The 20,916-nt window shown below is 52.0% G+C and overlaps 1 protein-coding gene across 1 annotated transcript in view; it reads left to right on the plus strand.

The window, feature by feature from the left end:
- LOC132569033 (disintegrin and metalloproteinase domain-containing protein 9-like) overlaps positions 1-19,327 on the plus strand; it is an 82,975-nt gene extending 63,648 nt beyond the window's left edge. Inside the window, exons 18-21 of the mRNA XM_060235217.1 lie at positions 2,545-2,656; positions 4,873-4,972; positions 13,157-13,847; positions 19,062-19,327. Coding sequence (XP_060091200.1) covers positions 2,545-2,656; positions 4,873-4,972; positions 13,157-13,847; positions 19,062-19,106 — 948 coding nt within the window. The 3' untranslated portion in view covers positions 19,107-19,327. The remainder of the gene's footprint in view (positions 1-2,544; positions 2,657-4,872; positions 4,973-13,156; positions 13,848-19,061) is intronic.
- Positions 19,328-20,916: the final 1,589 nt, after the last annotated feature.

Consider the following 20,916-nt stretch of genomic DNA (forward strand, 5'->3'; position numbering starts at 1 on the left):
CCGAGAGGGACCGAGAGTAGAAGGCAGCTTCATATGTTCAGAGGAGGGTGACAAAGATGGTGAGGGGTCTGGAGACCAAGTCCTATGAGGAAAGGCTGAAGGAGCTGGGCCTGTTTAGCCTGGAGAGGAGGCGGCTGAGAGGTGATAGGATCACCATCTTCAAGTCCTTGAAGGGCTGTCCTATAGAGGATGGGGTGGAATTGTTTTCTGTGGCCCCGGAAGGTAGGACCAGAACCAACAGGTTGAAATTAAATCAAAAGAGTTTCTGTCTCAACATTAGGAAGAACTTCCTGACGGTTAGAGCGATTCCTCAGTGGATCAGGCTTCCTCGGGAGGTGGTGGGCTCTCCTTCCTTGGAGGTTTTTCAACAGAGGCTAGATGGCCATCTGACAGCAATGAAGGTCCTGTGAATTTAGGGGGAGGTGATTGTGTGTTTCCTGCATTATGCAAGGGGTTGGACTAAATGACCCTGGAGGTCCCTTCCAACTCTTATGATTCTATGAAAGATACGCTTTGCCTTTCTCAATCTGTTTGAATTGCCTGTTGCAGGGGTGGCCAACGGCAGCTCTCCTGATGTTTTTTTTTGCCTACAACTCCCATCAGCCCCCAGCCAGCTGATGGGAGTTGTAGGCAGAAAACATCTGGAGAGCTATCGTTGGCCACCCCTGGCCTGTAGAACAAAGTAGGAGTCAAGTGGCACCTTTAAGACCAACATTTTATTCAGAACGTAAGCAGAGCTACACATTGCTGGTTGGCAGCAGCTTACAATGCAATCTGATCTTTGTCAGATGGCTGATCTGCCCATTCTTTTTTGGCCCAGGCTTATAACAATAGTGATTAACAGACATTCTCACATTTTGACATATTACTGTTTTATTGCTTTCTCACGCTCATGCTACGCAGATCAAAGGTTGGTTCCATTTGTTAATGTTACTATTCTGTCATTGGATCTTAAATGTGTACTATTTTGCTTTCTAAACCACTGCCTACCAGCGATGTGTAGCTCTGCTCACTGTACCTGATTCCTTTTCTGATGAAGTGTGCTTAGAGCACACGAAAGCTTCTTGTTGTTGTTCAGTCACACAGCCGAGTCTGACTCTTTGCGACCCCATGGACAAAGTCACGCCAGGCCCTCCTGTCTTCCACCACCCTCCGAAGTCTGCTCAAATTCGTGTTTGCAACAGCAGTAACGCTGTCCAGCCATCTCCTCTTTTGCCATCCCCTTCTTCTTTTGCCTTCTGTCTTTCCCAGCATCAGGGTCTTCTCCAGGGAGTGCTCCCTTCTCATTGGGTGGCCAAAGTATTTGAGCTTCAGCTTCAGCATCTGACCTTCCAGGGAACAGGCTAAGTTGATTTCCCTTAGGACTGACTGACTGACTGAATCTTCTTGAAGTCCAAGGGACTCTCATGAGTCTTCTCCGGGGAGTGCTCCCTTCTCATTGGGTGGCCAAAGGATTTGAGTTTCAGCTTCAGCATCTGACCTTCCAGGGAACAGGCTGGGTTGATTTGACTGATTGGATCTTCTTGCAGTCCAAGGGACTCTGAAGAGTCTTCTCCAGTGCGTGCTCCCTTCTCATTGGGTGGCCAAATTCTTTGAGCTTCAGCTTCAGTATCTGACCTTCCAGGGAACAGTCTGGGTTGATTTCCCTTAGGACTGACTGATTGGATCTTCTTGCAGTCCAAGGGAGTCTCAAGAGTCTTCTCCAGGGAGTGCTCCCTTCTCATTTGGTGGCCAAAGTATTGGAGCTTCAGCTTCAGCATCTGACCTTCCAGGGAACAGTCTGGGTTGACTTCCCTTAGGACTGGCTGATTGGATCTTCTTGCAATCCAAGGGACTCTCAAGAGTCTTCTCCAGTGAGTGCTCCCTTCTCATTGGGTGGCCAAAGTATTGGAGCTTCAGCTTCAGCATCTGACCTTCCAGGGAACAGGCTGGGTTGATTTGACTGATTGGATCTTCTTGCAGTCCAAGGGACTCTCAGGTCTTCTCCAGGGAGTGCTCCCTTCTCATTGGGTGGCCAGAGTATCTGAGCTTCAGCTTCAGCATCTGACTTTCCAGGGAACAGTCTGGGTTGATTTCCCTGAGGACTGACTGATTGGATCTTCTTGCAGTCCTAGGGACTCTCGAGTCTTCTCCAGTGAGTGCTCCCTTCTCCTTTGGTGGCCAAAGTATTTGAGCTTCAGCTTCAGCATCTGACCTTCCAGGGAACAGTCTGGGTTGATTTCCCTTAGGACTGAATGATTGGATCTTCTTGCAGTCCAAGACTCTCCAGAGTCTTCTCCAGCACCACAGCTCAAAAGCATCTCTTCTTCTGCGCTCGGCCTTCCTTGTGGTCCAGCTCTCACAGCCATCCATGGCTACTGGGAATACATTCGGAATAAAACCTTGTTGGTCTTAAAGGTTCCACTCGACACTCCTGCTCTGCTCTCCTGCTTCAGCCCAACCCGGCTGCCCACTCAGGCTTAATTGCCTGCACTTTGCGCTCCGGCTGCAGCCCTGTCGCCGGGGGGTGGAGGGTGGCGTTTTTACCCGCTGCATGCATTTCAGGTGTGCAACAATCAGAAAAACTGTCACTGCAAGTTCGGATGGGCCCCTCCCTTCTGCGAAGGCAAAGGCTACGGAGGAAGCGTCGACAGCGGCCCCCCTCCAGTTTACAGCAGTACGTATTTCGAATCCGCGAGCTGTTCTCTGTCGGCTCGTGTTTTTGAGTAGTCGGTTTAATCCACAGTCATCTGTTTGGGGCCTGCATTAGACTCAGTCGCTGGGCTACCCGTTCTTGTCGAATTTCCCCCAGTGGCTCCTGAGGATCCTTGCCTGCATCTCAGAGGGTCCAGGCGAGCTTACCCACGATTGCACCCACCTTTTTAGCAGCTCATGCTCAGCTTGCCCTGAATTGACAATGCAGTCCTCAAGCAAAGCTGCCCTCTTCTAAAACCACTGACTTCGGAACAGGGGTTGTTTTGTGGAAAAGGGCAACTAGAATGATTACAGGGTTGGAGCACTTTCCCTACGAAGAAAGGTTAAAACGCTTGGGGCTCTTTAGCTTGGAGAAATGTCGCCTGCGGGGTGACATGAGAGAGGTTCACAAGATTATGCATGGGATGGAGAAAGCAGAGAAAGAAGTCCTTTTCTCCCTTTCTCACAATACGAGAACTTGTGGCCATTTGATGAAATGGCTGAGCAGTCAGGTTAGAACGGATAAAAGGAAGTCCTTCTTCACCCCAAGGGTGATTACCATGTGGATTAATTCACTGCCACAGGAGGTGGTGGCGGCTACAAGCATAGCCAGCTTCAAGAGGGGATTGGATAAAAATATGGAGCAGAGGTCCATCAGTGGCTATTAGCCACAGGGTGTGTGTATATATATATGTGTGTGTGTGTGTGTGTGTGTGTATACACACACACATATATTGGCCACTGTGTGACACAGAGTGTTGGACTGGATGGGCTATTGGCCTGATCCAACAGGGCTTCTCTTATGTTCTTATGAGAAATAGGGGGTGGAGCTCATTAGCATAACTCAGCATATGCCACCGCCGCCACCAGCCAAAAGTAACCCAATGCAAGAAAGGAGAGTCCCGGGAGAGCATGGCCTGCTTGGGCTAGCTAGAGATCCAGCCAGCCGAATCAGGCCTCACGCACTTGGGGCTCTTCTTGGCCACCCCCCTCCCAGTCAAAAGGCCAGCAAGTCAGTCACCTGCTGCCCAGAATCATATAAGAAGTGGAGAAAATGCCCAGGAGGTTGTTATGTTCGGCTTCCCAACATCTGTTGGCCATCCCCGGCCCAAGAGACGCCCGCCTTCCTCAATTAGGGCCAGGGCTTTTTCAGTCCTGGCCCCGACCTGGTGGAATCAGCTCCCTACAGAGATCCGGGCCCTACCTGGCTTATTCGCCTTCCGTAGGGCCTGTAAAACGGAGCTGTTCTGCCAGGCTTTTAGTTGAGGCCGCGGGCGTCTGTTCTTGATCTGCTTGGTCTCCCCTATCGGCACTGTCACCTGTGTTACGAAATGGATTCTCATCTGCCGTCTCTGTGAGATATCATGATGTGAGACGGCCAGGCTGGGGAATATGTGATACGGTAAACTTCTCTGAGTGTTATTGAGCTGTCTGGTTTTTTTTTTATCATATGTTGTACTCCGCCCTGAGCCCTATGGGGAATGGGCAGATTAGAAATAGACTAAAATAAATAAAAATAAAGGGTTGGCGCAGGCTTCTCCAAGGGTTAATGAGGGCTGCTGGAGGTGTGGCAAAGCCGCTGGTGGCTGGCTGGCTGCCCGCTCTCCTAATCCAGGGATTGTTATGCAGCTGCACCTCCTATTCAATGGACAAGGGAGATGAGGAGGAGGAGGGGGAACCCTCAGAAAGGTTCAGGAGCTGTGCTCCTGTGAGCTCCTGCTGAATCTGAGGCCTGCCTAATATGCAAAGGAGTTCCTGCTACAAAAAGAAGAAAAAGAAGACTGCAGATTGAAACCCCGGCCTTCTCTCTGAATCAGAGACTCAGAGCGGTTTACAAACTCCTTTGCCTTCCTCCCCCACAACGGACACCCTGTGAGGTGGGTGGGGCTGAGAGAGCCTTTACAGCAGCTGCCCTTTCAAGGACAACTCCTGCAAGAGCTCTGGCTGACCCAAGGCCACTCCAGCAGGTGCAAATGGAGGAGTGGGGAATCAAACCCAGAGCTCTGATTGACCCAAGGCCACTCCAGCAGGTGCAAGTGGAGGAGTGGGGCATCAAACCCGATTCTCCCAGGTAAGAGTCCGCACACTTAACCACTACACCAAATTGGCTTTGTAATCTGTCCAGGGCTCGAGGAGGATTACAGAAGACTTCCAAGCTCAGAGTGCCAAACCGAATCTTCTTCCCTCCCCTTCCTCCAGGTAACTTTGCCCTCACCATTGCTGTCAGCGCACTGGTTGGAGTGATTCTCTTTGCATTTCTCGCCATAGCCGTACTTAAGAGAGACGAACTGAAGGCCTGGTAAGTAAATTCGGCCCTGACCAAGGTGGCCCAAGCTAGTCAGATCTCGGACGCTAAGCAGAGTCAGCCGCGGTCAGTACTTGGATGGGAGACCGCCAAGGAAGTCGAGAGTATTTAGGCGGAGGCTGACAAAGGCAAACCTCTTCTGCTCATCTCTTGCCTTGAAAACCCTGGGGGTGCGGTTGTGTGTGTGGAGGGGGGTTTGCTGAGAGTGAGCTGCGACTTGACACGCTTTGCCGTTGCTTTTAAGCAAATGTTATGACGTTTTCCAAAGGGATCAGGGAGGAGAGAGAAGGGAACAAGAAACATTTCTCCATGACATAGCTCACTTGGATTCTCAGCATCCACTTCCATACATCAGCGGTTCCCAACCTTTTTGGCCCCGACTGGTTTTGTGGAAGGCAATATTTCCACAGACCGGGGAAGGTGGAGTGCGATGGTTTTGGGATAACACAATTGTGCATTTTATTTCTATTAGTTTGGTGTAATGGTTAAGTGTGCGTATTCTTATCCGGGAGAGCCGGGTTTGATTCCCCACTCCTCCACTTGCAGCTGCTGGAATGGCCTTGGGTCAGCCAGAGCTCTCTTATCCGGGAGAGCCGGGTTTGATTCCCCACTCCTCCACTTGCAGCTGCTGGAATGGCCTTGGGTCAGCCAGAGCTCTCTTATCTGGGAGAACCGGGTTTGATCTTCTTCGTGGTCTCTGTGCAGTCACACACATGGGTCTTGCCGCAGGCAACGGATCCATACCTCGGAGCTCCAATAGCTCGCCTATAGCGTGTTTTGGCGCGCTTTCCTCCCGCCCTGGGGAGCAGGCAGCGACTGCGCATGCCTGGAGCGGGGGGAGAGCGCCCATTCCACTCAGTTTCTTCCCTACCGCCGCCCGGACAACACCCTCCTCGCTGCGTTCCTCCTTAGCTCGTCAGTTACCTCATCCTCTGCGTTTCTCTTTCTTCTCATCTCCGCTTGGTATTGTATTCCTCTCCTTCTTATATTTCCTATTTTCGTCCCGAAAAATTTAAAAAAAAAAAAAAAGAAGGCCCGTCTCTGCGCTATCTTTCCCCTCTTCTCCCTCCCTCCCCTCCCCTGTCCGGAGCGCATGGAAGGGAAAGTTACCTTTAAAAAGTGCACGCGCTGTGGGACCAAAATCCCCACCTCGGACGGCCACAGCCACTGCCTATTCTGCCTGGGGGAAGCCCATCGAGTCGATTCCTGCCCTCACTGTGCTAACTTCGGCAAGCAGGCCCGTAAGAACCGTGCAGCCAGGCTCCGGAGCTTCCTGATTGAACTGTCCCTGAGGGCTATGCCCGCGTCGGGCTCGCCGCCTCCCCAACAACGAGCAGGAGATTCGGCCTCTACGGACGTGGTTCTCTCAAAACAGAAGCCACACAAGTCCGAAAAGAAACCCTCGAAGCACGCCGATACCGGCCATAAGACTTCAAAGAAATCGCGCCATTCTGAATCCACGGATTCGGCGCCCAAAAAAGCTCGTCATTCCGAATCGGCTGATTCGGCTTTGAGAAAACTCCATGAGTCACATTCGATTCCCAAGAAGCCTCGGACACCTACCTCGACTTCGACATTCATGGATCCCACGCCTCCAGCACAGCCGTCACTTCCGCCCGAACTGTCGGCCCCATCGGACGTCATCACCGACATGCTGCAACTGACGCCTCACTCATCCACAGCAGTGGAGGTGATACCAATTCAATCCCGTTCACCTTCAGTGCATAGCGTGGTTCCTTCGGAGTTTCTAGAGCCCGATCCGACTACCGACCCGACTCAAGCATACCTTAAACCACCTCTTCGGATCGGATCCTTCCGAGATATCGGGATTTCTCCCCTGTACAAGGACTCTGCAACTCAGGCTCCCGCTAATCGAGCTCGCTCTCGTTCGCCTGCTTATCCTCCTGCACATCGAATCCGATCCCGGTCGCCGACATTCCGAGGTCGCTCCAGATCTCCACGTAGGCGCCGCGATTCCGGCTCTTCTAGCTGCTTATCCTCCTGCACATCGAATCCGATCCCGGTCGCCGACATTCCGAGGTCGCTCCAGATCTCCACGTAGGCGCCGCGATTCCGGCTCTTCTAGCTACTATCAACACGACTACTATGCCCCTGGAAGGTTCGACCGCCTTTACTCTCGGTCTCCCTCGCCCAGACGCCGATCTTACCACCACCCCTCTCGCTCTCCCCGTACTCAGCACCATTCTTCGGCCGTGAGGTTCTCACACCTCGGATCCGGTACGAGGACTCCCCTCGACCCCGTGGACGCGATCGACTTCGGGATTCTCCACGACCCCGTGACCAGGATCGGACCCGAGAACTTGATTATTCTCGTGATTCTCCTCGACTCCGTGTCCACCATCGGATTCGAGAGCACGAATACCACTCCCATGCGGAGCCGCTCCGAGTCCGGGACCATTATCATCATCGCGATCCATCTGATCACCACCATGGCCGAGGCCTTAAAGATTACTCTTCCGTCGGACTCACCAAAGGTGTCTGACATTGTACATGACTTGGTGCAAGCAGACTTCCCACCGGGTTCACTACTTCCAATGCTACCTGTGCACCTCGAAGGCCTCCGTGAGACCTGGGACAAGCCTGCTTCAGTCCCACCCACCTCTAAACGTTTTGAATCTCTCTACAGAGTTCACGCCCCTGAGGCCAAATTCCTTGCTTCCCATCCAGCACCTAATTCTATCATTGTGCATTCAGCCACTAAGGCTAAGCCCTCCAGACATCCGACACCTCCAGACCGAGAGGGCAGGAAGTTGGACACCTTGGCCAGGAAGATGTTCAACCTCGCTTCCACAAATTCCAAGCTAAATAACTATCTAGCCTACTTTTCAGCTTACATCTTCAACTTGGCTAACCAATTTATGCCTCTCATCCCTTCCCTTCCCGAACCTTCCCAGAGAACGGCTTCTAGTTTGGTATCCGAACTGTCTAGAGTGTCGAAACAACAGATTAACACCATACGCCACGCTGTTTCCTGCTCATCCAGGGTCTTTGCTTCATCTGTTGCCCTGCGCTGCCACGCCTGGCTAAGGTCCACCAACTTGCAGCCGGACATTAAGCAGAAAATTGAGGACCTCCCTTTTGATGGTCTGGGCCTCTTCCATGCTTCTACCGACGAGGTTCTCACCTCAGTGGATGATGGAGGCAAGCGTGCTAAACGCTTGGGAGTTTCCCAACCGTTCTCCCAACAGTTCAACCGTACGAAACCCTGGAGACCATCATTCCAGAAGCGCCAACGGTCACCCAAGCGAAACGACTTCTGGAAGAGGAAGAGTGTGCAGCAGAAGCCTCAGTTTCAACAAAGACCTCGGTCACAACAGATCAAGAAGTCTTCCCTCCCTCCCAAACAGTCTCTTTGACTCTCTTCAAACCCCACCTGCTTACCGCACACGTCTTTCCCCATTCCTTCCCACTTGGAACTCGATCACAACCGACTCCTGGGTGCTGACCATCGTGCGCCTAGGTTACGCAATCGAGTTCATTTCTCCACCTCGCCACCACTACTTCATTGCTACCCCCCCGTCTTCACTCCTCCATCAGGAAATCCTGGACTTGCTCCAGAAGAATGCCATAGAACCCGTCCCTCCTCTACATCGAGGGACAGGCTTCTATTCGAGATACTTTCTGGTCCCCAAGAGGGATGGAGGCAAGCGTCCCATTCTAGATCTGAGGAAGCTCAACAAGCACATCGAATACAGGAAGTTCAGAATGATCTCCCTGCAGTCCATCTTGCCCCTTATTCCCAGAAATTCCTGGATGGCTTCTCTAGATCTTCAGGACGCTTACTTCCATGTGACCATCCGACCTCAACATCGGAGGTATCTGAGGTTCGCCATGGGCCAGGACCACTTCCAATATGTGTCCCTACCATTCGGCCTCTCCACTGCACCCCGCGTTTTCACCAAGTGCATGGCAGTGGTGGCAGCTGCGCTTCGCATTCGGAACATCCCAGTCTTCCCATACATCGACGACTGGCTTTTCATAGCTCCGACTCAACATCAACTGCAGCACAACCTCAACACAGCTCTCACCCTTCTGAAATCCCTGGGCCTTCGCGTGAATGCGTCAAAATCGCACCTCACACCTACCCAGGACCTCAAGTTCATAGGGGCCCTTCTACGCACTTCTCTCCATCGTGCTTTCCTCCCCGAGGATCGGGCACTAACTATCATTGCCTTGGCCAAGTCAGTTCAACAACAGCCTCGTCAGTCTGCATTCACAATCCAACGCCTGCTGGGCCTCATGGCCGCCACAACATCTGTCCTTTACTTTGCCAGGCTACGGATGCGACAACTACAGCTCTGGTTTGTACGAGCCTACCACCCCCAGGCGCAACCGCAGAGCGTTTTACTTACTGTTCCGCAGAGAGCACTTCTATCTCTCACATGGTGGACTGTACCCAACAATCTCCTCGCAGGCAAGCCGTTTCTACCGACTCCTCCGATGGCCATCGTGACAACAGACGCCTCCAAGTGGGGATGGGGAGCCCACTTAGAGGACAAGACCGTCAGGGGGCTTTGGACCCCCTCCGAGAGGGCCATGCACATAAACTGCTTAGAACTGATTGCTGTGCACAGGGCCCTTCAATCGTTCCTCCCACTGATAAGGGGTCGGCACGTTCAGATCTCCACGGACAATATGGCAACAGTTTACTACATAAACAAGCAGGGAGGCACCAGATCCCTCCGCCTGTGCCATATAGCCGTACTGCTCTGGGAATGGTGTGTCAAGCACAACATCTACATGACTGCCATTCACCTCCCGGGTGTGGAGAATGTTCTGGCCGACTCCCTCAGCAGGGTTCGCATAGACGACCACGAATGGTCCATCAATCCGACCTACCTTCGTCGTATCTTCCGATGCTTCGGAACACCCAAGGTGGACGTCTTTGCTTCCAGGGACAATGCCAAATGTCCTCGATTTTATTCCAGGAGGGGCAACGACGCCTTCCTACACAGCTGGACAGGCCCTCTTCACTACTTCTTCCCACCAACCCCCCTTCTGACACGGGTGTTGGTAAAGATAGCACGAGATGGCACGGACTGCATCCTCATTGCTCCATGGTGGCCTCGGCAACCGTGGTTCACGAGGCTTCTTCAAATGTCCCGCCACACTTACCGCCCTCTTCCTCCTGTGGGCGACCTTTTATCCCAGGCCAGTGGTCAGGTTCTACATCACAACCCTCGGGTTCTGGCCTTGGCAGCCTGGAGAATACATCCGCCTGCCTCTCCACAGAGGTAGCCAACATCATCCTCAACGCAAGGAAGCCTTCCACTAGACTTTCGTACCAACGCAAATGGAAGCGCTTCTGCTCATTCGCGACATCTAATCATCTACAGCCAGAATCAGCACCCCTTAACCTGATCCTTGATTATCTACTTTCTCTACAGAAATCAGGACTCTGCTATTCCTCCTTAAAGGTTCACTTATCTGCGGTCTCTGCGTTCCATAACCCTGTTGATGGCAAAACGGTGTTCTCCCATCCCTTGCCTAAGTCCTTTCTTAAGGGCATGTTGCACCTCAATCCACCTGTTAAGCCCTTCGTCCCGACTTGGAGTTTGTCACTAGTCCTTTCCTGCTTGATGAAAGTTCCCTTTGAACCTATGGCTACCATAGACCTTAACCTTCTTTCCTGGAAGACAGCATTGCTGGTAGCCCTTACCTCAGGCAAACGGGCAAGTGACTTATGCGCCTTCTGCCACGATCCTCCCTACACCATTTTCCACAAGGACAAAGTTGTTCTGCGGCCAGACCCTGCGTTCCTTCCTAAGGTTGTCTCCCAGTTCCACTTATCGACTTCAACTTCTCTACCAACGTTTTTCTCCAACCCATCCGACCAGGGTCAACGAGCCCTGCATTCTCTGGACGTTAGAAGGGCTTTATCTTTCTACCTTGATCGTACACAGCCTTTCCATAAGGACCCTAATCTATTTGTGGCCTACGGAAATCCTCACAGAGGACACAAAATCTCTACCCAGAGACTATCTAAATGGGTAGTTAGTGCCATCAGGTTGTGTTACGAACTGGCTAAACAGCCTCTGCCCGAAGGTCTTAAGGCCCACTCTACTAGAGCGGTCTCGACGTCTTCGGCTTTCCTGCAAGGCGTCTCCCTAGAGGACATTTGTGTGGCTGCATCGTGGTCCTCACCATCCACGTTCGTCTCCCATTATGCTTTAGACGTTCGTGCGAGACGTGACGCCTCCTTCGGTCAAGCGGTCCTCAGATCCATCTTCCACTGAAGTCAGGGGTGAATGTATCCGCTTCCATCTCTGCGTTGCATAATATGATGTGATTGGGTTACGTGACTAATTTTCTTCTTTTACCAGCACCCTCCTCCAGGACATTTAGCTGGCTAGTCACCCATGTGTGGGACTGCACAGAGACCACGAAGAAGATAAACAGGTTGCTTACCTGTAACTGATGATCTTCGAGTGGTCATCTGTGCAGTCACACACGCCCACCCAGCCTTCCCCGCTGCTGGCCTCTTGTAATTGTTGCTTAACCTTGTATAGTGTCAGTGCCAACGGTGGCTGGAAGAAACTGAGTGGAATGGGCTCTCTCCCCCCGCTCCAGGCATGCGCAGTCGCTGCCTGCTCCCCAGGGCGGGAGGAAAGCGCGCCAAAAGACGCTATAGGCGAGCTATTGGAGCTCCGAGGTATGGATCCGTTGCCTGCGGCAAGACCCATGTGTGTGACTGCACAGATGACCACTCGAAGATCATCAGTTACAGGTAAGCAACCTGTTTATTCCTTACTCCTCCACTTGCAGCTGCTGGAATGGCCTTGGGTCATCCAGAGCTCTCTTATCTGGGAGAACCAGGTTTGATTTCCCACTCCTCCACTTGCAGATGCTGGAATGGCCTTGGGTCAGCCAGAGCTCTCTTCTCTGGGAGAACCAGGTTTGATTCCCCACTCCACTGGCAGCTGCTGGAATGGCCTTGGGTCAGCCAGAGCTCTCTTATCTGGGAGAACCGGGTTTGATTCCCCACTCCTTCACTTGCAGCTGCTAGAATGGCCTTGGGTCAGCCAGAGCTCTCTTCTTGAGAGAACCAGGTTTGATTCGCCACTCCACTGGCAGCTGCTGGAATGGCCTTGGGTCAGCCAGAGCTCTCTTCTCTGGGAGAACCGAGTTTGATTCCCTACTCCTCCACTTGCACCTGCTGGAATAGCCTTGGGTCAGCCAGAGCTCTCTTCTCTGGGAGAACCGAGTTTGATTCCCCACTCCTCCACTTGCACCTGCTGGAATGGCCTTGGGTCAGCCAGAGGTCTCTTCTCTGGGAGAACCGAGTTTGATTCCCCACTCCTCCACTAGCAGCTGCTGGAATGGCCTTGGGTCAGCCGCAGCTCTCCCAAAGTGGTCGTTAGAGCAGCTTCTGGGAGAGCTCTCTCAGCGTCACCTACCTCACAAGGTGTCTGTTATGGGGGAGGAAGATAAAGGATATTGTAACTAAGCCACTCTGAGATTCGGAGTGGAGGATGGGATATAAATCCAATGTTTTCTTCTTCCATTGTGATATATAATGAAATAATTCTATAACTCATGGCCCGATTGCTAACAGGCCATGCACTGGTACTGGTCCACGGCCCAGGGTTTGGGGACCTCTGCTATAGATATATAACAAAGATAAATGCAATTTTAAAAAGTGCAACAAGATGTCTGTGAGTAATACACGCATCACTATAATCATACTGCGCGTCAATTCAATTATGTTGCAGGATTAACCTGTCCTTCATGGAGGAATTCCTGCATTTATTTGAAACCAACTGCAGAACGGTGACCATATGTCCTTCTTTCTTTGGGTATCAGCTCTGCTGTGCAAAGCACACTCTCCCTCCTCCCCTTCCCACCCCCAAGGGAGGAGCCTCAACCAATGGAGAAAATCAAGGCTTTGCTCCTTAGCTCCTGTGCGATTGAGCAAGCCTGGCAAAGCAAGCTGTGATGCAGAAGGAAGCAAGAGAGAGGGAGAAGGAAGCAGACGACAGCCAGTTGCTCATGGGCCTGATGGGAGCCCTCCAGGGGCCTCATGCGCCCCCCCGGGCCACATGTTTGACACCCCTGCACTACACCTTGCTGACTAATAATTCCATTTCAGGTTGTTGTTTGACTGCCCAATCCATACTGAAGAACGTCCACTAACTTCCCTGTGCTTTGTGTCTTCAGGCTGGCTCAATCGTACACGAAACGAGAATCGCCGCAGCCGGAACTAACGGCAGAACCAGAAGATACGCCGAATCCAGCGCCAGAACCAGAAGTGCTGCCAGAACCACAACATACACCACCTATAAAACGTAAACCGTCGCAACGTGCATTGCCTGAAAAATGTGCATCACAACTGGAAGGTAGACCACAACTACCGGAACCTAGACCCCAACCACAATATCCACAACAACCAGAACCCAGACCACAACCACAGAACCCACCAGAACCTAGACCCCAACCGCAATATCCACGACAACCAGAACCTAGACCACAACCACGAAATCCACCAGAACCTAAACCACAACCACAATATCCACGACAACCGGAACCTAGACCACAACCACGAAATCTACCAGAACCTAGACCACAACCACAATATCCACGACAACAGGAACCTAGACCACAACCTCAATGTTCACCAGAACCAAAACCAAAACCTCAGTATCCACGGCAGCCAGAAGCTAGACCACAACCACGAAATCCACCAGGACCTAAACCGCAACCGCAACATCCACGACAACCGGAACCTAGAGCACAATCACAACATCTACAAGAGCCTCGGCCACAATCACAATATCCACTACGACCAGAAACTAAACCAAAGCCACAGTATCCACCGCAACGAGAACCAAGACCACACTCTGAACAGACAGTAAGCAATTTGCTTAGTTGAATATTTCTGCCATCTCCCCTCTGGAAACTTTTCACTGGAGAGTGGTTAAGTGCATGGACTCTTATCTGGAGGAACTGGGTTTGATCCCCCACTCCTACACATGCACCTGCTGGAATGGCCTTGGGTCAGCCAGAGCTCTCTTATCTGGGAGAACCGGGTTTGATTCCCCACTCCTCCACTTGCACCTGCTGGAATGCTCTTGGGACAGCCAGAGCTCTCTTATCTGGGAGAACTGGGTTTGATTCCCCCCTCCTCCCCTTGCAGCTGCTGGAATGGCCTTGGGTCAGCCAGAGCTCTCTTCTCTGGGAGAACTGGGTTTGATTCCCCACTCCTCCACTTGCACCTGCTAGAATAGCCTTGGGTCAGCCAGAGCTCTCTTATCTGGGAGAACCGGGTTTGATTCCCCACTCCTCCACTTGCCCCTGCTGGAATGGCCTTGGGTCAGCCAGAGCTCTCTTCTCTGGGAGAACCGGGTTTGATTCCCCACTCCTCCACTTGCACCTGCTGGAATGGCTTTGGGTCAGCCAGAGCTCTCTTCTCTGGGAGAACCGGGTTTGATTCCCCACTCCTCCACTTGCACCTGCTGGAATGGCCTTGGGTCAGCCAGAGCTCTGTTATCTGGGAGAACTGGGTTTGATTCCCCACTCCTCCACTTGCCCCTGTTGGAATGGCCTTGGGTCAGCCAGAGCTCTCTTATCTGGGAGAACCGGGTTTGATTCCCCACTCCTCCACTTGCCCCTGCTGGAATGGCCTTGGGTCAGCCAGAGCTCTCTTCTCTGGGAGAACCGGGTTTGATTCTCCACTCCTACACATGCACCTGCTGGAATGGCCTTGGGTCAGCCATAGCTCTCTTCTCTGGGAGAACCGGGTTTGATTCCCCACTCCTCCACTTGCACCTGCTGGAATGGCCTTGGGTCAGCCATAGCTCTCTTCTCTGGGAGAACTGGGTTTGATTCCCCACTCCTACACATGCACCTGCTGGGGCTCTCGTAGGAGTTGTCCTTGAAAGGGCAGCTGCCGTAAGAGTCTCTCAGCCCCACCCACCTCCCAGGGATGTTGGACCGTCCACCAACACTTGCTCAATATAGATTTCTTACAGAGTATCCAGCACGGGCTGGTTATAAACTGTGAGAGTTTTCTCCATTTTGAATGACACTCTGCTAGATACTCTGCTAGATACTCTACATTGAGCAAGTATTGGTGGACAGTCCAACATCCCTCCTCGACGAAGATGTGGCTCCATTGAAACATGAAGATTATTGTTGGCTATCCACGTAGAGGGTTCTCGAGGACGCCTACTCATGACTTTGTAACATTAAGGACTTTATCTTAAATTTTATCCCAGCACTTTGTTTTTCTAAATGCATTGTATTTGTTAATGCTGATGCGCACTGTGAAGATATATAAGAAATATTTATTGGTCTTGTAGACCCCTTGGCGCAGAGTGGTAAAGCTGCAGTACTGCAGTCCTAAGCTCTGCTCACGACCGGAGTTCGATCCTGGTGGAAGCTGGGTTCAGGTAGCCAGCTCCAGGTTGACTCAGCCTTCCATCCTTCCGAGATCGGTCAAATGAGTCCCCAGCTTGCTGGGGGGAAAGTGTAGATGACTGGGGAAGGCAATGGCAAACCACCCCGTCAAAAGTCTGCCGTGAAAACGTTGCAAAAGCAACATCACCCCAGAGTTGGAAACGACTGGTGCTTGCACAGGGGACCGTTCCTTTCCTATCTACACTGAAGGAGCCCTGTGGCACAGCGTGGTAAAGCTGCAGTACTGCAGTCGGAGCCCTCTGCTTACGACCAGAGTTCGATCCCAGAGCAAGCTGGTTCAGGTAGCCGGCTTGAGGTTGACTCAGCCTTCCATCCTTCCGAGGTCGGTCAAATAAATACCCAGCTTGCTGGGAAGAAAGCGTAGAGGACTGCGGAAGGCAAGGGCAAACCACCCCGTAAAAAAGCTGCCGTGAAAACGTTGTGAGAGCAACATCACCCCAGAGTCGGAAACGACTGATGCTTGCGCAGGGGACTACCTCCACCTTTTTAGACCTTTCGTGATGAATTTCTGAACTTCCATATGAATTCTGGATGAAATTGGATTAACACGTGTAGTAGATATTTTTCATGGATTTCTTTTCACAGACTCAGTACTATTTTTCCATGATTCTCTTTGTATTTGGCTGCTGGAGGACATGGCTACTTTGGAGGGTGGGCTCTGTGGCATTATATCCCGCTGAAGTCCAACCGCCCCCCACCTCAAAGCCCACCTGCCTCAGACTGCTTCCCCAAAATCTCAGGAATTTCCAAACACAGAGATGGCAAGCCTATGTCATCAGCAGGGGCGCGTTGTGGGATTTTCAAGGCTGCCTTTTGTGAGGGAAACTTGCTGGGAGGTCATGTCAGCCCTCGAAGCTATTATATCAGATGTTGGTTCTCCTCCCTAGCTTCAGAGAGCCAGTTCGGTGTAGTGGTGAAGTGCATGGACTCTTCTCTGGGATTCCCCACTCCTCCATTTGCAGCTGCTGCAGTGGCATGGGTCAGCCAGAGCTCTCTTATCTGGAAGAACTGGGTGTGATTCCCCACTCCTCCACTTGCAGCTGCTGGAATGGCCTTGGGTCAGCCAGAGCTCTCTTCTCTGGGAGAACCGGGTTTGATTCCCCCCTCCTCCACTTGCAGCTGCTGGAATAGCCTTGGGTCAGCCATAGCTCTCTTCTCTGGGAGAACTGGGTTTGATTCCCCCCCTCCTCCACTTGCAGCTGCTGGAATGGCCTTGGGTCAGCCATACCTCTCTTCTCTGGGAGAACTGGGTTTGATTCCCCCTCTCCTCCACTTGCAGCTGCTGGAATGGCCTTGGGTCAGCCACAGCTCTCTTCTCTGGGAGAACTGGGTTTGATTCCCCACTCCTCCACTGGCAGCTGCTGGAATGGCCTTGGGTCAGCCATAGCTCTCTTCTCTGGGAGAACTGGGTTTGATTCCCCACTCCTCCACTTGCAGCTGCTGGAATGGCCTTGGTTCCTCCATAGCTCTGGCAGAGGTTGTCCTTGAATGGGCAGCTTGTGGGAGAGTACTCTCAGCCCCACCCACCTCACAGGGTGTTTTTTGTTGGGGAGGAAGATAAAGGAGATTATGAACCGCTCTGAGACTCTTGAGTGGAGGGCGGAATATAAATCCAATGTCATTGTTGTCTTCTTCTTCTGCACACTTGCTTATCTCTGCCGGGTTAAAATAATGTTATAGCATTATGTGTTCCTCCTGATCTACACAGTTGTGCGAGAACAACATGGCAGATCCCTTGGGGAACAGACACAAAGGCTGGCGGGGAAGTCCCCTGCTGGTATGAAGAAGAAGAAACATTGCAAATTTATACCCCACCCTTCTCTCTGAATCAGAGACTCAGGACACCTTATAGTCTTCTATATCTTCTCCCCTCACAACAGACACCCTGTGAGATGGGTGGGGCTGAGAGGGCTCTCACAGCAGCTGCCCTTTCAATGACAACCTCTGCCAGAGCTATGGCTGACCCAAGGCCATTCCAGCAGCTGCAGGTGGAGGAGTGGGGAATCAAACCTGGTTCTCCCAGGTAAGAGTCCGCACACTTTGGTGTAGTGGTTAAGTGTGCGGACTCTTATCTGGGAGAACCGGGTTTGATTCCCCACTCCTCCACTTGCACCTGCTGGAATGGCCTTGGGTTAGCCATAGCTCTGGCAGGAGTTGTCCTTGAAAGGGCAGCTGCTGGGAGAGCCCTCTCCAGCCCCACCCACCTCACAGGGTGTCTGTTGTGGGGGAGGAAGGGAAAGGAGATTGTGAGCCGCTCTGAGCCTCTTCGGAGTGGAGGGTGGGATATAAATCCAATATCTTCTTCTTCTTACTTAAGCACTACACCAAACTGGCTCTCACTACACCAAAATGACTGCCTTTGCAATTCATAAGAGCATAAGAACATTAGAAGAGTCCTGCTGGATCAGACCAGGGAGGGTCCATCTTGTCCAGCCTCCTGTCTCACTCAGTGGCCAGCCAGTTCCTCTGGAGGGCCAACAACAGGGCAGAGAGGCCGAGGCCTTCCCCTGAGAAGAACCTCAGAAGAGCCCTGCTGGATCAGACCAGGGAGGGTCCATCTAGTCCAGCCACCTGTCTCACACAGGGGCCAGTCAGTTCCTCTGGAGGGCCAACAACAGGGCAGAGAGGCCAAGGCCTTCCCCTGAGAAGAACATCAGAAATGCCCTGCTGGATCAGACTAGGGAGGGTCAATCTTGTCCAGCCTGCTGTCTCACACAGGGGCCAGCCAGTTCCTCTGGAGGGCCAACAACAAAGCAGAGAGGCCAAGGCCTTCCTCAGAGAAGAACCTCAGAAGAGCCCTGCTGGGTCAGACCAGGGAAGGTCCATCTAGTCCAGCCTCCTGCCTCACACAGTGGCCAGCCAGTTAACATAAGAACATAAGAGAAGCCATGTTGGATCAGGCCAACAGCCCATCAAGTCCAACACTCTGTGTCCCACAGTGGCAAAAAAATTTATATACACACATACACTGTGGCTAATAGCCACTGATGGACCTGTGCTCCATATTTTTATCTAAACCCCTCTTGAAGGTGGCTATACTTGTGGCTGCCTCTGGAGAGCCATCAACAGGGCAGAGAGGCTGAGGCCTTCCCCTGAGAAGAACCTCAGAAGATCCCTGCTGGGTCAGACCAGTGAGAGTTTATCTAGTCCAGCCTCCTGTCTCACACAGTGGCCAGCCAGTTCCTCTGAAGGGCTAACAACAGGACAGAGAGGCTGAGGCCTTCCCCTGAGAAGAACCTCAGAAGAGCCCTGCTGGATCAGACCAGGGAGGGTCCATCTAGTCCAGCCTCCTGCCTCACACAATGGCCAACCAGTTCCTCTGGAACCACAGGGCAGAGAGGCCGATGCCTTCCCCTGGTGTTGCCTCCTGGCGTTGCGATTCAAAAGATTAGTGCCTCTGAACATGGAAGTTTCCCTCCGTCCCCACAGCTACTAACTACTGATAGACTTATCTTCCATTAACCTATCTAATCCCCTTGCAAAAGCCATCTTACTGCTGTGGCCGTCACTACACAATTCTAACTCTTGTGACTTTACTGGCCTGTTGTAACCCCCTCCCACTTTTTAACATCACAGCTCATATACTTAGTGTATCGAGCGGGGCAGGCACTAATCCTCCTCTTCCTTTTGTTTTGGTTTTTCAAAGAAAATGAGAAAGCCCTCCAAGAAGCTGTCCCGAAGCAGCAGCTGAGAAGGGGCGTGCAGAGCAGAAGGATGTTTCCAGGGTCAGAGAAGTCAAGGAAAGAACTCCCCACCTGTTGCTTTTCCCCTGCAGCTCCATCGCTCCGTTCCTTCGCTTTGTCTCTTTGGACTCGAGAGAAAGCATTCTTCCCTCAAACGGTCTGTCTGTGTAGTGAACCCGCAGTTGGTGTTGCAACTCGAAGAAATAAAACGTACCACATTTGGTTCACAGGAGTGTGGTTTGGCCGTAAAGCTATTTTCTCTTCCTCTTTGAGTTCCTTCTGGTTGAAGAATATTCTGCCTCTCCGCTGGGTGGGGACCAGTCTGCGGCCCCACGGTGACGATTTCCTTCATTTGCAAATGTGAGGTCTTGTATTTCTTTTAATATCTTATTCACACAAGCTTATTGTTGCGGAGATAACAGTTGTATGAAGATATTGAAGATGAAAAAGATAATTGGATTTATATCCCTGCCCTATACTCTGAATAGGGATGGACAGTGGCTCAGTGGTAGAGCATCTGCTTGGTAAGCAGAAGGTCCCGGGTTCAATCCCCGGCATCTCCAACTAAAAAGGGTCCAGGCAAATAGGCGTGAAGAACCTCAGCTGGAGACCCTGGAGAGCCGTGAATGGGGCTGTGGCTCAGTGGTAGAGCATCTGTTTGGTAAGCAGAAGGTCCCGGGTTCAATCCCCGGCATCTCCAACTCAAAAGGGTCCAGGCAAATAGGTGTGAAGAACCTCAGCTGGAGAGCCGTGAATGGGGCTGTGGCTCAGTGGTAGAGCATCTGCTTGGTAAGCAGAAGGTCCCAGGTTCAATCCCCGGCATCTCCAACTAAAAAAGGTCCAGGCAAATAGGTGTGAAAAACCTCAGCTTGAGACACCAGAGAGCTGCTGCCAGTCTGAGTAGACAATACTGACTTTGATGGAGCAGGGGTCTGATTCAGTATAAGGCAGCTTCATGTGTTCAGGCTACACTGCAATTTGGGGAGGGTCAGTGGCTCAGTGGTAGAGCATCTGCTTGGTAAGCAGAAGGTCCCAGGTTCAATCCCCAGCATCTCCAACTAAAAAAGGTCCAGGCAAATAGGTGTGAAAAACCTCAGCTTGAGACACCAGAGAGCTGCTGCCAGTCTGAGTAGACAATACTGACTTTGATGGAGCAGGGGTCTGATTCAGTATAAGGCAGCTTCATGTGTTCAGGCTACACTGCAATTTGGGGAGGGTCAGTGGCTCAGTGGTAGAGCATCTGCTTGGTAAGCAGAAGGTCCCAGGTTCAATCCCCAGCATCTCCAACTCAAAAGGGTCCAGGCAAATAGGCATAAAAAATCTCAGCTGGAGAGCCACTGCCAGTCTGAGTGGACAATACTGACTTTGATGGACCAAGGGTCTAATTCAGTGTAAGGCAGCTTCATATGTTCATATGTAGCCGTCCTGAGCCCGCTTCAATGGGGTAGGGCAGGATATAAATCGAAATAAATAAATGTTCATAATCTGAGTCTCAGAGCAGTCACAATCTCCTTTACCTTCTCCCCCCACCCCCACAACAGACACCCTGTGAGGTGGGTAGAACTGAGAGAGCTCTCCCAGAAGCTGCCCTTTCAAGGACAATTGCTGCAAAAGCTATGGCTGACCCAAGGCCATTCCAGCAGCTGTAAGTGGAGGAGTGGGGAATCCAACCCGGTTCTCCCAGATAAGAGAGCTCTGGCTGACCCAAGGCCATTCCAGCAGCTGCAAGTGGAGGAGTGGGGAATCAAACCCGGTTCTCCCAGATAAGAGAGCTCTGGCTGACCCAAGGCCATTCTGGCAGCTGCAAGTGGAGGAGTG

This window comes from Heteronotia binoei, chromosome 3, assembly GCF_032191835.1.
Source record: "Heteronotia binoei isolate CCM8104 ecotype False Entrance Well chromosome 3, APGP_CSIRO_Hbin_v1, whole genome shotgun sequence".
In the NCBI taxonomy this organism is placed as follows: domain Eukaryota; kingdom Metazoa; phylum Chordata; class Lepidosauria; order Squamata; family Gekkonidae; genus Heteronotia; species Heteronotia binoei.